This window comes from Pituophis catenifer, unplaced genomic scaffold (genome assembly GCF_029215685.1).
Source record: "Pituophis catenifer annectens isolate HBS135680 unplaced genomic scaffold, rPitCat1.0.hap2 SCAF_1, whole genome shotgun sequence".
Classification (NCBI taxonomy): Eukaryota; Metazoa; Chordata; class Lepidosauria; order Squamata; family Colubridae; genus Pituophis; species Pituophis catenifer.
The window spans coordinates 315333711-315350784 of NW_027256881.1; the positions used below are offsets into that span (position 1 = coordinate 315333711).

Genomic DNA, 17074 nt, shown 5'->3' on the forward strand with positions numbered 1-17074 from the left:
ATTATTTTCCATGTTATGGATACTCCCACAAAAGTCAACTCTATTATGCACCTTTGTGTCATCAGCAAAAAGACAAACCTTACCTAGCAATCTTTCTCTTATTTGACTTACAAACACATTCATCACAACAGGACCAGTGGTGGGATTCAAATTTTTTTACTACCAGTTCTGTGGGCATGGCTTGGTGGGCGTGGCAGGGGAAGGATACTATAAAATCTCCATTCCCACCCCACTCCAGGGGAAGGTTACTGCAAAATCCCTATTTCCTCCCGATCAGCTAGGACTCGGGAGGCAGAGAATAGATGGGAGTGAGGCCAGTCAGAGGTGGTATTTACTGGTTCTCCAAACTACTCAAAGTTTCCACTACCGGTTCACCAGAACTGGTCAGAACCTGCTGAATACCACCTCTGAACAGGACCTAGGACTGAACCTTGTGGTACACCACTTGTGACTGGTCTCTGTTCAGACAGTGCCCTGTTAACAATTACCTATGGAATCTATCCCTCAGCCAACTTCCTATCCACTGAACTGTAATCAAATGCTTTGCTAAAATCCAGATAGGCTATGTCCATACCTTTGTGCCAAACATTTGTGACAGAGTGTAAAAAGTGTATGAGATTAGTTTGCCATTATCTGCCTATAGTAAAGCCATGTTGCTTTGGGTCCATCAAGTTTGCACTTTTTAAATGTTCATCAATCCTTTTTTTCAGGAGTAATTCCATTAACTTCAATACTACAGATGATAAGCTCACTGGCATGTAGTTGCCAGCTTTTTCCCTAGCCCCTTCTTGCAGATAGGTACAATATTAGCTGTGCATCAGCCCTGGCAAACTTCACCTGTTTAGAAGAGATCGGTTAAACTGTTCAATTAATGGTCCAGCCTAGAATGAGCATAAATGGTTGAGTTTACTCAACAATAAACATTCACTGTTTATTGAACCATGTTTTCTTCAATTAACCATGGTTTTGCTTTGATTTCCATGGACAGCTTTCCCCCCACCTAAAAAAGGCTTGTGATCCTGTAGAAAGAGTGTCTTATTTTTTTTGTGGCAAAGGCTATCTTACACCTAGCTTTGAATTGTGCATGGAGACTGCACTCCAAAAAGCAATAGATGAGAGCAGAAGAAAAACTAAATCTATTTACTTACAGTTAAATGCTGTTGATATTACTTTCTAGTCATTATTTAATTTAATTAATTTTATTTTATTTTATTTATTTAATTCGTTTTTAATTCATTTTAAATTTTTTGTATTTATGTGTTTTATCTCGTGGCTGTTTACCACCCTGAGTCCTTCGGGAGAAGGGTGGTATAGAAATTTAATAAAATAATAAATAAATAAATAAAATAAATATAGTTTATATTTTCTCTTTTATCTCATAAAAATGACCATTTGGAGCAACATTTGTAGGACTCTTGAGTGCTGTGCTCTTTGAGATATACCATATGGTTGAGGTCTCTAAGTCTTAAGTTTTGTGTTAAAACTTAAATATAGCATTTCCCTGAGTCCCCTAAGCCTCTGCAAGTTTTTAGATTGTGTTTTATCAAATGTGCAAATCTCTAATTCTGCTACTATGCTATATCTTGTAATAAAGCGGAGATAATGATTTACATTTTGCCATTTTTGCTTTGAAATATTGATCCATAAAGGCCTTAGTTTTATAGATCTCGGCCTTTTTCTTAACTTTATTTAAATAACAGGCCTTTTAGATATCTAAAGTTTAGTTGAAGACTTATGTCTTTCAGTGTATTATTAATCTTATGTATATATAAGATGGTGGAAAGGACATAATTAGTGATGCATCTGATGAAACAGCTTAAGTAAATTTCCTGACTCATAATGAGAGAAAGGGCTGAAATCTGAAAGGCAATTTTTCCATGCCAGGGACATCATTAACCCAATATGTGAACCATGAGGAGATTGGTATGGTTAAATAAATGACTTGTACTAATCAATTCCATTCTTTTTAATGGTGATATCTTGATCTGTAAGAAAATAAGGAAAATATTAAATTATGAAGCCTTTTGAATGGCTTAATCTTTTGGTATGGAAACTGTATTATAAAACCTTACAGAAATCATGAGAATATTTGTGCTGCAAAATTGGATCCTTGTTTCTACTTTCAAGCAGGATAGGAGGACTGGAGAGAAATGTATAAGCTCAGCTCACATATTGACCTTAGAAGTGGCGATGCCCTTCTATGAGGATATTTTATTTATTATTTATTCATTTCTTTATACAGTCATATCTCTACACCCCTACTTCCAACAACTCAAGGCAATTTACAATAATATCATTATGGTCAAAATAGAATAACAAACTCCTAAAAATAATATTACCATAATAGTTCAGGTTCACTATTTGCACCAAAAAACCTTTTAGAACAAGGCAATCTTGGCTGCTTTGTGAGAGGCAAGGCATGGCATAGTGTGGGGCCACATCTTCACCAATGTGAAGATGTGACCCTGGGACTCTCCTTCTGTAACCTCCCACAAGTTGGGAGCACAGGCATCAGTAGGGATTTATAAAACAGCACCTTGAATTAGTCTAGAAATCTGTCAGCAGTTGAGTGACAAGAGACTCAGGCAATGCTTCTACCCCAATTGTGCTTTTCCCTCCAAATAGCTGGGCTGCTGCATGTTGAATCAATTGCAGCTTTTGAGCTGCTTTCAAAGGTGCCTCATGTAAAGTGAACCATAAGAGTCTAAAGACAAGGTGATGAGGATATGAGGCATAGCAGCAAGAGCAGCCTAGTTTGAGAAGTTCCACAACTTGTTTAGACATAGAATGAATGTTACCGAAAACTAGTAAAATACCCATTGTAATTACGGAGCCGAGATGATTATGTGAAGAAAGGAACTCTGTAAGTATTCTCTATTTAGACATATTAAGCTCTCTGTTTCCTTCCATTAGATGCTCAGATTTTTCTGCATTCCTTCTTTGAAGTGAGTGGTACATAGTTCCTATTCTGAGAGAAAAGTCTTCATGAACTACTAGGACTGCACCTATTACCTGTTCTTTGCTACCTCTGTGTAAGTTTTACTTTTTCAACTGCTTGGTTCCTATCCTGGCTTTGGATTTTTGGTGACAGTGGAATATGTCAGAATCGTGTATATCAGCAGTGGAAAACTTGTGTCTCTCTTGGTATTACTGACGTATCTCTTCCAGAAGACTATCCAGCATAGATGGTGGTGAAGGCTGCTGGGAGTTGTAATTCAGTAAGGTTGGTGGGACCATGGAAACTTAGTTGGGCTGATGAAGATGGCAGCAACCAAAAACTGGATACCAGTGTAGCACATAGTTTCAGACCTTTGTAAAATAATGTGCTATTTTACAAGTCCAACACATTTTATGGCCAAGATAAAGAACAAGATGGCATTCTCTCTCTTTAATATCACTTGAGGACAGCAGGCTTAATGCAGGTTTCATGATATAACTGTAGCTCTACCCTCACTGTCTCCATGCTACAATCTGTCCTCAGTATCTAACTAAAGTAAGGCAGCAGCTTTACTTAGCCTGACATTGGCCTTAGTTCCTCAGTCATTGAAGTTGCAGTCTCGCAAAGTATGTAATTCAGTGGTGGGTTGCCCCCGGTTCGCACCGGTTCTATAGTACCAGTAGTAAAACCGACGGGAGACTCCACCCACCAACCCCGATGTCATAAAAATGCTTCTGCGCTTGCGCAGAATCGCACGCGTGTGTGTGCGTGCGCAGCCCCGTTGCAAACCGGTAGTAAAGGTAAGTAGAACCCATCCCTGATGTAATTGTATTGATCTATGGCCACTCCTTAATAATGGAGTATCTGCAAGAGTCCCATTATCTTAACTAGATTATTCAGAGGCTCACTTTAAGCCTTTCTTTCCATTTGGTACAGAACAATGGAGAAGAGGTATTCTTTTACAGCTTTCCAATCACTCACAAAACAAAGAGAATAAAGGTTTTCTCTCAGTCTTGAGTGTAGCTTTTCCCATTTGGTGCTAAAGAATGTATTTTAAAAATGGCAGGCATCCTTCCATGAGTTTTACCAACTCTGGGTGTTATTCTTGGCTCCATATACTTTTATTTTCATTCCTGGGATGTTTCAGCAGGTTGATTCCCCTACTTTCCAATGCTTGATGCTCCCAAAGGCTTACATATTTTTATCAGCAGTGCTGGATTGAGAAGTGACCTCAAAGGCAGGAAAAATATGAAATTGCCAATTCTCTGTAACTCTTCTGGGAAATCCTTGCTGCTTCTTGTGACATGTCATTGACTTCTCTCAAGTCTAAGGTGAGGTGACACATTCAACATACAAAATAATAACTTTATTTTTCTGTCTTATTTGATCTTTTTTCCAAGATTAGGTATCAGAATAAGGCTGTGCTCAGAGGAATATAAAGAACAAACAGGATTGTAGGGAGAAAAAAGAGCAGTAGATACTGAAGAGTACAGAATTATAGGGCTGGAAATGATCTTGGGGGTTTTCTAGTCCAACCCCCTTTCCAGGGCAGGACACTTTATTTTGTCCTGGACAAATGGTTATCTATTTTTTTCTTGAAAACTTCCAGTGATGGAGCACACAGAACTTTGGGAGGCAAGCTGTTCCATTAACTAATTGTTCTCACTTGCAGAAAATTGCTCCTTAGTTCCAAGCTGGATCTCCTTTGGCAAGCTTCCATCCATTGCTTCTTGTCCTGCCCCCAGGTGCTTTAGAGAATAAATCAATCTCTTCTGTGACAGCCCTTCAAGTATTGGAAGATGGCTATCATGTCACTCCTAAGCCTTCTCTTTTGTTAGGCTAACTATAGTTCCCTTAGCCATTCACTGTATGGTTTAGCCTCCAGACCCCGTATCATCTTTGTTGCTCTTCTCTGCACTCTTTCTAGGGTCTCAGCATATTTTATATATAGTGTTGATCAGAACTGGATGCAGTTTTGTGCAAGTGTGGACTTATTAGTGCTATATAGAATGGTATTATCACTTCTTGTGATCTTGATGCTATACCTTTGTTGATGCAGCCTAGGACTGCATTGGTTTTTATGGCAGCTACAGCACACTGCTGGCTCATGTTTATGTGGTTATCTACTAAGACATCTAGAACCCTGTGACAGGTATACTGTTGAGTCAGGTATTGTCTATTCTGTATTGTACTGTTTAATCCTGGAAGGCTGTAAACATAATCACTAATAATTTATAGTGGGCTCTATAGTGACCTGAATAGGGAGCCAGTGAAGAATCCTGTATTGCATGAAGGCATGAGAATAACATGGAAGAGCCAAGACATCCCAAGCAATATTGTTATGAACGAAGATCAGGGAGAGAGAGGGATTGAGAAAAACTGCCAGGAATTTACCACAGTAATCTAAACATGAGGCAATGCCAGTGATATCCAAAGAATGTGGACAACAGTCCCTGCTGGTCTAGTGAAGGGATGTCAAACTTGATTTCATTGAGGGCGGCATCAGGGTTGTGTTTAACCTCAGGGGGAGCAGGGGGGGCATGGTCAGGGGGGCGTGGGTGGACAGCTCGAAGTCACTCGTGTCAGGGGCACCTGTGGTGGCCAAGTGCTAAGGCAGGACTTCTCTCAGACCCTCCCTCACTCTCATTATAATCTATCTTCCTTCCTTCCTTCCTTCCTTCCTTCCTTCCTTCCTTCCTTCCTTCCTTCCTTCCTTCCTTCCTTCCCTTCCCTTCCCTTCCCTTCCCTTCCCTTCCTTTCCTTCCCTCCCTCCCTCTTCCTTCCCCTTTCTTCTTCCTTCCTCTCTTCCCATCTTCCCCTTTTTTCTTTTTCTTTCCTCTTTCCCTTTCTCCTTTCCTGTCCCTTCTTGCATACTCAAATGCAAAAGGGGAAACATTTCTCTTTTTCTTTTAGTTTGTTTTACTAGCCCTCTGCCAGTGAAAATGGAACCCATGGGGGCCGTTTGTGTGCCCTGGGCCCTGTTTTCAGTCACAACAGCCTCGTGCATCCCTCTGCCAGCGAAAATGGAGCTCAGGGTGGGGGTGGGCGTCCTGTGATTGTAGCTCGAAGTAGAGTCTGCTTTGCTTCTTGCTTTATGTTCATTGGAATTTGCTTCCATGCATCTCTGCACAGGATTGGTGCTTCAGATCTTTTCTAAGATCCAACTTCTAAAATATATTAGTTGCATCTTTACAAGTCCATTCTAAACTATCTAACTGCCCATTGAATGTTGACTGAGGAAAAGATCCCTCAATGTTTGTAGAAAATACATTGTTTAAAAGAAAAGGAAATTGTATTTTTCTAGTTATGGGTAACCACTATAAAGTCTTACTTTATTTGATGCAGGATAGATATGTGGTAGGTGGAGTTCCATCCAAGGATTTAGCTGAATTGGCCAGGGGACTGTTTCTCCGGTCCTCCAGCCTCTGTTGCCTTAGGTGGCTGCTTCACTTTGCCTAATAATAGGAGCAGCCCTTAAGTGAGGTGTAGCACGTTAGGTACCTTATATGTCCTGCCTACCTGTTCTTTTGCAACGCCTCCTTAGCCTCTAGTTTGGAAACTTGAGGAGGCAAGTATCTTTTAGGAGGCTGGAGATTATATGATCATTTTTAATATTAAATAATAGCATGCTTATGTGACTGCTTTGTTCTCATATTGTATTTGAGTATTGAATTTTGAAGCAAAAACATGAAACATGAAGCAACTTCAATGCAAGACATCCCCTTTAAACTGCATTTTATGGGATAGCTGTGATGTTGTGAAATATGAAACTGCCTGTGCCTCTTTCCCTTTGGTCATGGGCACACCTTCTGGGTGAAACCAGCCTGTCGAAAACTTCTTCCCAAACGCCCTTGTTAATTTATGCAGCTGATTCATCAAGCAGTATTGCTTGTTCAGCTATTTGGGCTTTTGTAATCTTGTCTTTCTTTTTCTGGCATCTTTTCCAAGCCTTTTGTTTCTCACCCTTTAAAAAACGTGTGGTTCTCCCCAAAAAATTGTAGGTACCAATTTTATTATTCTGAAGATAGGGTTCCATATTTGGGCATATCTGGATAGTTACTAGATGGCTGCCAAGGGGGTAACTCTATGGAAATAACTCTTTGCTGCCATCTAGTGATTGTCCAGTTTTTTAAAGCTCATATATTATAGCTTTAGTGGTATAGAGTGCAGGGAACAAGGATATCTTGGCCCTATTATATTGCACAAGATGGATAAGCATGAATAGTAAAATACGTGCGTGAAGGGCCCAGTTGATGCAATCACAAGAAACTATTGCTAAAATCCACCCATTTTAGGTTTATGCTTCCTTTGAACAATATTCCTCCTCAGAAAGAAAAAAATTGCCATGTCATACATAAATAAATTCATATCTATCACTCTATTCTTTATTAGGACTAGCAATATTAAGCAAAGTACAGAAAAGGGTTTCACTGGAGAAATGTTTGAAAGTATTAGCAGTAAAAGGAAACCAGACTGTCAAAGAACATGATGGCTGGGCATTATCAAAGCTGACACCAGCCAGAGTATAGAAAAATTCAAAGAAATAGTTCAAGATTGGAAGATGTGGAGAGACCTGGCCCATAAAATCATCATGAGTTGGACTTGATTAATTGGATAACATCATCATCATCATCATCATCATCATCATCATCATCATCATCATAGAAAAGGAGTAAGAAATAGTAAGCCGAAGAAATTAAAATCATATACACAAAAGAAAAGGACATTTAGGTAAAGATAATTTATAGTAACCTCATTCACTACCCCTCTCCATTCTTTTCTATCCTAGTAAATCATTCATGCTTCCACCATGTCTATCCACAGGTTCATAGATTGCTTTTTTTATTGGTTAAGAATAATCAACAGTGTGAAGAATAAAAACCAGCTTGCCTCATTTACCTGCTAAGAGTTTTGATTTTTCTCTAATAATGGAATGTTGGAAAAGCAACCCACTCCTCCCTCTGCAGTTGAGACAGTATATGTCAACAGAACATTACCATTTGATTATATTGATTGGAAAAGATGAATGAACTACAGTACCAATAGAAGATAATATTTGTAACTCAGGATTGAACAGTGGAGTTCTTGGTGCTCTTTGAGCTTGGTTGCTTTCTTGCAGACTTTTCAAGTTGGGTAATGAAATGTCTGCAAGAAAACAACCAAACTCAAGAGAGCACCAAGGACTCCACAAAATGAATGCAATTTAGAGTAAATATGGGTGCTGAAGAAGAAAGGTTAGGCAAACACAATAAGTGAATCTGATGAGCTTCCCAGTTTCCTTCAGTCATCTATGTAACTTCCATGAATAAACCATCTCGTTGGGACTATGATTTCAAATGTTTCAGTCTGCATGGAGAAAATGAAGGTCAGTTTTTTTTTCAAGTCCAGTCTTCTTGAATTGCTATCAGGTGCATGTTATAAGAATTGGAGGATAGCTGATCCATTTATTATGTTTCACTAAACTTTTCAAACCTGACACTTTTTAAGTATTTCACATTAGTGCTTTGACTCTAAGCACAGTTTCTCAGAAATTGGTTTTAGTAAAAAGACTGGAAACAGAGTCACAGAAAGAACCACAAAAAAGAAATTTTAAAAAAACAAATGGAACTGATAAAACATAAACTCAATTTAATGGAAACAGAAGAACTAGCACAAAAGATTAAAAGAGCAAAACAAAACTACTTTGAAAATGCCAACAAACCAGGAAGATGGTTAGCATAATTAACATTCTAATGTAAGACTCTGTTTTAATGTTTTAAATTAATTATAATCTCTGCTGTTGCTAAACTGTAAGCATTATTCTTTAAATAGGGATCATTTTACTTTGAAATATCTAAGTAAAAATTACACACAAGAATCATACTACATTATAGAATTGTAAGGAGTTATTTAGGCCATGGAATCCAACTACTACTCAGTGCAGGAATCCAGATTCAAGCATCCCTGAAATATGTTATTTGAATACATCCAGTGAAGATGAGCTCGAAGATGAGCTTGATCGATTGTTGAGTAATTATTCTATGTTCTATACACTGAAATGTTAGAAGACAGGGCTTCCATCTATGAGTCATCTTTTTAAATATGTGGAGAGTACTACAATAACGCTACAGTTTTGGGTAGTGGTTAAGGCATCAAGCTAGAATGGGAGACTGTGATTTTTAGCCCCACCATGAAGATATGAAAACAGCTGGGTGACCTTGGACCAGTCACTTTTTCTCAGCCCTAGGAAGGAGGCAACGGCAAACCATTTCTGAAAAACCTTGCCAGGCAGGGACTTGACCTGTCCCTGAGAATCAGACATGATTAAATGGAAGAACAAAAAAGAAACAAAAAGAAAAGTTTTCCCCCCAGTTTTTTCTTCTAAAGATTAAGTTTCCCAGTTCTGCAATTTCTCTCTCTCTCTCTCTTTTTTTTTTTAAATTTGATTTATATGCTGCCCTTCTCCGGAGACTCAGGGCGGCTTACAGTGCGTTAAGCAATAGCCTTCATACTTTTGTATATTTTATACAAAGTCAGCTTATTGCCCCCACAAACTGGGTCCTCAATTTACCTACCTTAGAAAGGATGGAAGGCTGAGTCAACCTTGAGCCTGGCAAGATTTGAACTTACTTTAATTGCAGACAGCTGGTGTTAAATTACAGTGCCTTGTCTGCACAGCTATCCAGGCTCTTCATATAACTCAGTTTTTAGCTCTTGAAGAGATAGATAGATAGATAGATAGATAGATAGATAGATAGATAGAGAGAGAGAGAGAGAGAGAGATACTTTAACAATATAGATTTTCCAATGTACATTTGGGGACTAAAGCAAGAATGTCTAAAAGTACTTGAATTTGGGATGAATCTGCTTGATTGATGATGATAATAATATTATAAACACTGATTGTACCTTTTATTTGTGATATACACTGCTCAAAAAAATAAAGGGAACACAAGCAAAAGACATCCGAGATCTGAATGAATGAAATAGCCTTATTAAATACTTTGTTCGTTACATACAGTAGTTTTGTGTTCCCTTTAGTTGTTTGAGCAGCGTATAAACTACTGTATGTAAAGAACAAAGTATTTAATAAGGCTATTTCATTCATTCAGATCTCGGATGTCTTCTGCTTGTGTTCCCTTTATTTTTTTGAGCAGTATATTAATATATTTATTGATTTATTATTGAATTTTATGGTTATAAACCCATAAGAGACTGACATAAAAATGACTTAGCATACAAGCATTTATAATAAATAAAATAAAAAATACTTTAATTAGAATTACAAAAAACAAATATATGGCAGAAATGAAAAGTGGTTAATAATCGTTCTATAAAAGCTTGGTTTTCTGTATATTTGTAAAGTGAGCTGTACTTCTCTGAACTCAGAATATTTAGAATAATAATATATTTTTCTTGCAGTCTTGCTTTTCACGGAGATCTTGATGGTCTGCTGGCATGGCATTTAGCTGGGGTAGATCTGAATCAAACTGGTTATGATGGAAACACTCCAGCTAACGTGGTAAGAATGACGTGGATGACTATACCTTATATTCCAATTTAGGTTCTAGATGCAGGGAATATTGCTAGGTCATGCTCAAAGCCTTAAAAGAAGCTTTTTCAGATGTTTTAATGAGAATCACATTGAGGGAGATTTTGCAAGACCAACTATACATGGGTTACATCTGTTCCGTGTAGTTAACTTTCATGGATGACTGGGGCAAATTCAGTTTGATAGTGCTGCCTCCAAATAAAGAGAAATAGCTGGGCCAGCAAGTAAGAATTACATTGCTCAAACGGGTAATTGCCATGAATTTTATGCAAATACCTATACAATTGCAGTGTATGTCTCTGTATGTGTGCATATGTATAGAGGGAAAGAACTGCCGTCTAGCCATAGCCTTAATACGGTTAATGGAATTAACCCTTCTAATTAAGTGTGTGTATTATATGTAGGTTATTTATCTATTTTTCATGCGTCTCCTGCTAGCACAGCTGAAAGAGGTTTCTAGCCCATGTAGCATAATATGTAATAAAGTCTCAGAAGAAATAAATAGCCATAAAAGTGAATAGAAAATCAGATGACCAAGAAAAATAAAATGACTCACTTTTTTTTCTTTCAAACAATGGGTGTCTTTCAAGCAGTCCTCAACTCTTGGATGGGGTGTAGCTAGACAATGTAATTTTAAACTTGATGAAATAGAAACATTGATCCAATTTTTCTAAAGTTTCAAAGAATGTAAAATTGTTCCTGGGAAGGTATTAAGTATTGAAGAATTTTGGAGCAGAGCCTTGACTGGACAATAAAACAGGACAATGCTTATAGGAACATATTATAATATTGAGGAGCCCTGGTGACTAGTGATTAGAATGCAGTATAGCATGCAAACTCTTCCCACAGCCTGAAGTTTGATCCTGACAGGGCCCAAGGTTGACTGAGCCTTCCATCCTTCCCAGGATGTTGGGGGCCATATGCTGACATTGTAAACCACCCAGAGTGTCTAATTGTTATTGCCACTGCTATTGCTATGTGTATGGAGGATATACAGTATATATAAATTTTGCACTCAAGTCAAAAGCACCAAGGTACTTCTGGGTTGAAAGGATTAGCCAGTGACACCACCATTGCCCTGGGAACACCCAGTTGGGGGTTCCTTTCATGTCCCCAACAGGACTTGGAGTGCAGGATGAGAGCTCAACCCTGCCCCATGGCAGCTCTCAGGTCTCGAACCTGGGCTTGTTAAAGTTCTGCCCAATGTTCCAATCATTTGAGCCACCATGCTCCTTAGGGTATGTAAATGGGATGGTGCTTACTGGCATTGCAATCTTTTTTTTTTCTCCATAGGCCAAGGCTGCAGGGCATGCAAAAGTCATCGAGTTTTTCAATAAATTGGCATCCTGAACTTGGTAAGTTTTTTTTAAAAATGAGCATTTATCGTTGTACATCATTTGGTCATGCAGCACAATGTGGAAAATGGGATGAGTGAGGTCATGGTCCTCTGCTTTGAGTTTGTCATTTTGCAACTGACTTTTACAGTAATCGTCAGCAAATAGGCTTGTTTCTCTGCTGGAAGAATGATTTGAGTATAGAAATGGTTGAGAGTTAAGACACTTGAACCAGAAGAATGTTTTAGGCATGTTTCAGTTTCAGTAAAGACAAATGTGATGTAAATACAACTCATAGTACATTATTTGGCTAACCTGCAAGCACTTTGTAGTTTCAATTATAGACCTGTGCATAAATAAATTAATAGCAACTAATTTGCTTCTCAGTCTTGTTCTTTCTCAGATCTTCAGGCTTTGTTTTATTACTTCCAAAATGATTTAAAATGATTTTTAAGTTGCTCTGGAAATTAGGGAAAAGGTTTTTTTTTGTGCAAGAATAACCAATCTGTGTAATGCAGATTTTTTTTAAACTTCAACTTACAGTAGCTTACTTTTTTTCCCGGTTTCGCAGTCCATCTCTAAAAAGGACATTTATGTTTGCACTGAATTCCATGAGAATGTTTTCAGACCAGTCTTATTGCTCTGAGTTATTATCCTTTATTCACACACTAGAGGACCGAAAATATTTAGAGTCAGGAGTATTTATAAGAACAGCTGATTCTTTTACTTGAACAGTAGTATTTTCAAAGTTAACCATAAGTTTTATTTCTATGTATTAATAAAGAGCTCAGAAAACATTGGTATCTGTAATCAATTTATAAGCAGAATAAACTTTGAGTGAGAACAGATCCCTAAATTAAGCAGCCAGGATTTAACTACATAGATGCATCACAGAATTGCAAAGTTTCTTTTATACAAGCACACACTTTTTCTATCCTTCATCCCCAAATCCCATGTGAAATTGCTGCTTTTTAACTCTTTTTCCCTACCGAAGATCACAAGACTCTCTCTCTCTCTCTCTTCCTCCCTCCTCCCTCCCATCCATCTGTCCGTCTGTCTGTCCAGACGGTTTCCATATCAGCCTTGCTCAAATTTGTATGCTCCAGATTTGCTGGCACTAGAGCTATTGAAATTGGTTGTGTTGGGTGGGAATTTTGTATATTGTATTCCTCCCACAATTATGTGTAGAAAGGACTATTCCTGAGCATTATCTGGGAACAGACAATTTGGGGATAGGGTGAGGGTTTAAACCATTTTGGAATAATCTAGTTTGCTTTCTTAGATCAAGGATGGTGTCTCTCCAAGGTTTTATTTTTAAACAAGATTTAGCAAGATTAGTCTACTTCTTGAAACAGACTTTGGGATACTTCTTTTTTCTAATCTGTACAAAATTATAAAAGTACTTCCTTTTCCACTTGAAACTCTGAATCCTGGTACAGTGTATGCACTATCCCAGATCTCCAAGGTGGTCAGTTTTGCAATCAATAAGTTCAGATAGGAGGTCTCTAGAATCAAATCAATTATATTCCTCAGCTTTTTAGAAGGGCAACAGTGGGCATCACGTTTGTTTTCCTAGCTACTTAGTTAAACTTTCTGGTAATGTACCCAGGCAGATTTAAATTCTGAATAAAATGAAATGAACAGGGATTTTAAAGAGTATTGTTGTGGATCTATGATTAGCTGAAACTCCCTCTTCAGGGCACACTTGCTGACAGCTCTCTTTTTCTTTATAGCCATTTAACAAAGTCTGCAAAATCCCCATTGGGGTTTCAGGTTATTAGAAAAATGGCTCCTTCCATAATGTGGAACAAGTTTCACATTGCTTCAGAGGCATGATGAAATGTTTTCTACTTTTCTCTGGATATGAAATAGTCTTCAAGCCTCATAGGCAAAGTTTCTAGCATACATGTTTGTATATTATGTTGATATATACATAGATATCAGCATTTTAATAGTTGTCTATTCCAGCAACCAAATTGTCAGCAACATTTTTGCACTGGAATTATTTTGCACAGATATTTTGACAACGGCTGTGAAATATGAAACAATCAAGGAAGGTTTTATATATATATAAAACATTTCTTATGTAACAACATTCAAGTAGACTCAAATTATTCAGAAAGGAGAAAAGTAATTTTGAGGGTGTTTTATGTTCTCAGCTTGAGAAGTAAATATTTTCTGGAATGACTAGGATGAGAAAGCAGACTCACAGATAAAAACCAAACAAGAAACAAAACAAAAAAATGCAGTAGAAGACAAAAATGTAGCATTTCAGAAGATCCTGATAGAGTCAAGTACCACATTGCAATTCAGATAGTCCTTGATTTACAACCATAACTAAGCCCAAAATTTCCATTGCTAAGCATGGCAGTTGTTAATTGAGTTGTGCCCCATTTTATGACCTTTCATGCCACAGTTGTTAAATGAATCACTGCAATTGTTAAATGAATCATGTGCTCATTAAGTGAATCTGGCTTCCCCATTGACGTTGCTTGTCAGAAACCAACTGGGAAAGTTGCAAACGGTGATCACTTGAGCCTGGGACAATGGAACTCTCAAAAATACATGCCAGTTGCCAGGGGCCTGAATTTTGATCACATGGCCATGGGGATGTGACAACAGTTGTTAAGTATGAGAACTGGTCATATGTCACTTTTTTCAGTGCCATTGTAACTTCGAGTGGTCATTAAATGTATGGTTGTAAGTCAAAGACCAAAACTATTTAATTTGATTTTAATTCTGCTTTTAAATTTTGTATGTATGGATTTTATTGTTGGCTGTTCACCACCCTGAGTCCTTCGGGAGTAGGGCGGTATAGAAATAAAATAAAATAAAATAAATGAATAAATAAATAAAGACAGACTACCTGTAGCTATTTTAGGCAGATATTAAGACTAAGAAGGTATTATTTTATAGTAATACTCAGACAACTAACCTTCTCTCTCCGTCTCTGTCATTTTTTTTCAAAACTTTAGATACATGATGTTCCTTGGTGACTGTGAGAAAGAAAGGCAAACAAACAACTACAACCGATTGGAAAAGGCAATTGAATGCTTATGATGTTTAGGATTAACTTAGTATGGAGATTTCTTTTTTATATCTGACTTTAAAAAAACACACCCAAATCCTTATTAAAAGAAATAGTCTGCCTATAAGGATATCATAGATCCAAAATGTATTCCCATAATAGCCTGTCAGATTGTATTTTGCTTTCAGGAAGTAATACATGATACTGAATCAAACTGTAGTGTTCATTGGTAAAACTAGGACTTGAAACCTTTGCTGCTGCTGCTCTTCAATTTTTATTACCTCAATATACAGGACTATTGTTCCCATTATCCCTAGTCACCATAGGCAGTACTAGGCCAGGAGTGATGGGAGGACTTCAGATTCAGAAGGGCTATGTTGCACTCAGAGCAATGCTCCCTGCCACTGAGATCTCTTGAGCTCTTTGCTGTGGTAGATAGTGTGAATCAACCCTTCTTAATAAAATGTAGAATTACTTAAAAGTGTATAATTCCACCTTTAACATTCTAAGAAACAACGTGATCAGCTATTGGCCATTGCGTTAGAAACTGAATAGTAGATTGCCTAACAAATAACTTTTTTGATATGTGAAGTGAAGATGCCAAGAGGACTGAAACCTCTGTGAAGATCAACATCTGTGAAGAGAAATAATGGGGAAAGATATAAGCAAGTCTGGAAAAACTCAGAGGTTTTAACAAAGAGGAAAAAAATGAGGGGGGAGGAAGAGGGGAATCTTAACTTCACCTAGATCCCAGGTGAGTAAGAACCGAGAACATCCTCAGTACTTCTAAAACATTGAAAAAGAAAATTGAAAAACTGGTTGGCAATGAAATGGCCTATCTTGAAAAAAGATCTGTCTGTCTGGAATGCAGCACAAGAAGTCTCGTACTGTACGGTGAGGATATTCTGTGGTGTTTTGTGGCATGTTCAGTTTGATAAATGTAAAGCAAATCTTAGCATGAATTTAGAGATTCCTACTGTAGGAGATGAGGGGAAACTTAGATAATTTCAGAAATCAAAAAATATCAGTATGTTAAGCAGATGAATAAATTTGCAAATTTCTATAGATAGTGAAATGAAAATTAATCAGCCTTCTAGAGAATCTGATATGGGGGTATAATTATATGAATTTGAAAGCAACTTAATAAAATTTTGATAAGATTTCTCACGTTTCTCAAGTAAGCATTACATGTTCCTATTTCTAATGCCTCAATCTGTTAAGTATTTACATGCCAAATACAATAGAACTACCGGTATGTGCTTTATTACCTTTAAAATGTCATGATTCAAAACCGTAGAAATGGTGGTGGACTTTAGGAGAAACCCTTCCATACTTCCATCTCTCACAATACTAGACAACACAGTATCAACAGTAGAGATCTTCAAATTTCTAGGTTCTACCATATCGCAAGATCTAAAATGGACAGCTAACATAAAAAATTTCATCAAAAAAGCACAACAAAGAATGTTCTTTCTGTGCCAACTCAGAAAGCTCAAACTGCCCAAGGGGCTGCTGATCCAGTTCTACAGAGGAATTATTGAGTCTGTCATCTGCACCTCTATAACTGTCTGGTTTGGCTCTGCAACCCAACAAGACAGACACAGACTTCAGAGGATAATTAGAATTGCAGAAAAAATAATGGCTATCAACCTGCCTTCCATTGAGGACCTGTATACTGCACGAGTCCAAAAGAGGGCTGTGAAAATATTTACAGACCCCTGGACATAAACTCTTTCAACTCCTACCCTCAAAAAACGCTATAGAGCACTCCAAACCAGAACAACTAGACACAAGAAGAGTTTTTTCCCAAACGCCATCACTCTACTAAACAAATAATTCCCTCAACACTGTCAAACTATTTACTAAGTCTGCACTACTATTAGTCTTCTCATCGTTCCCATCACCCATCTCCTCCCACTTATGACTGTATGACTGTAACCTTGTTGCTGGTATCCTTACAATTTATATTGATATTGTTTCCTGATTGCTTATTTGTAACCTATGACTATCATTTAGTGTTGTACCTTATGATTCTTGGTGAACGTATCTTTTATTTTATGTACACTGAGAGCATATGCACCAAGACAAATTCCTTGTATGTATCACACTTGGCGAATATTCTATTCTATTCTATTCTATTCTATTCTATTCTATTCTATTCTATTCTATTCTATTCTATTCTATTCTATTCTATTCTATTCTATTCTATTCTATTCTATGATGTGCTGCTATGGTTTTCAATA

General features: G+C 37.5%; 1 protein-coding gene across 1 annotated transcript in view; it reads left to right on the forward strand.

The window, feature by feature from the left end:
• Positions 1–14837, forward strand: part of ASPG (asparaginase) — an 82095-nt gene extending 67258 nt beyond the window's left edge. Inside the window, exons 14-16 of the mRNA XM_070931580.1 lie at positions 10340–10439; positions 11763–11824; positions 14779–14837. Of these exons, the coding sequence (XP_070787681.1) occupies positions 10340–10439; positions 11763–11819 (157 nt within the window). The 3' untranslated portion in view covers positions 11820–11824; positions 14779–14837. The remainder of the gene's footprint in view (positions 1–10339; positions 10440–11762; positions 11825–14778) is intronic.
• Positions 14838–17074: the final 2237 nt, after the last annotated feature.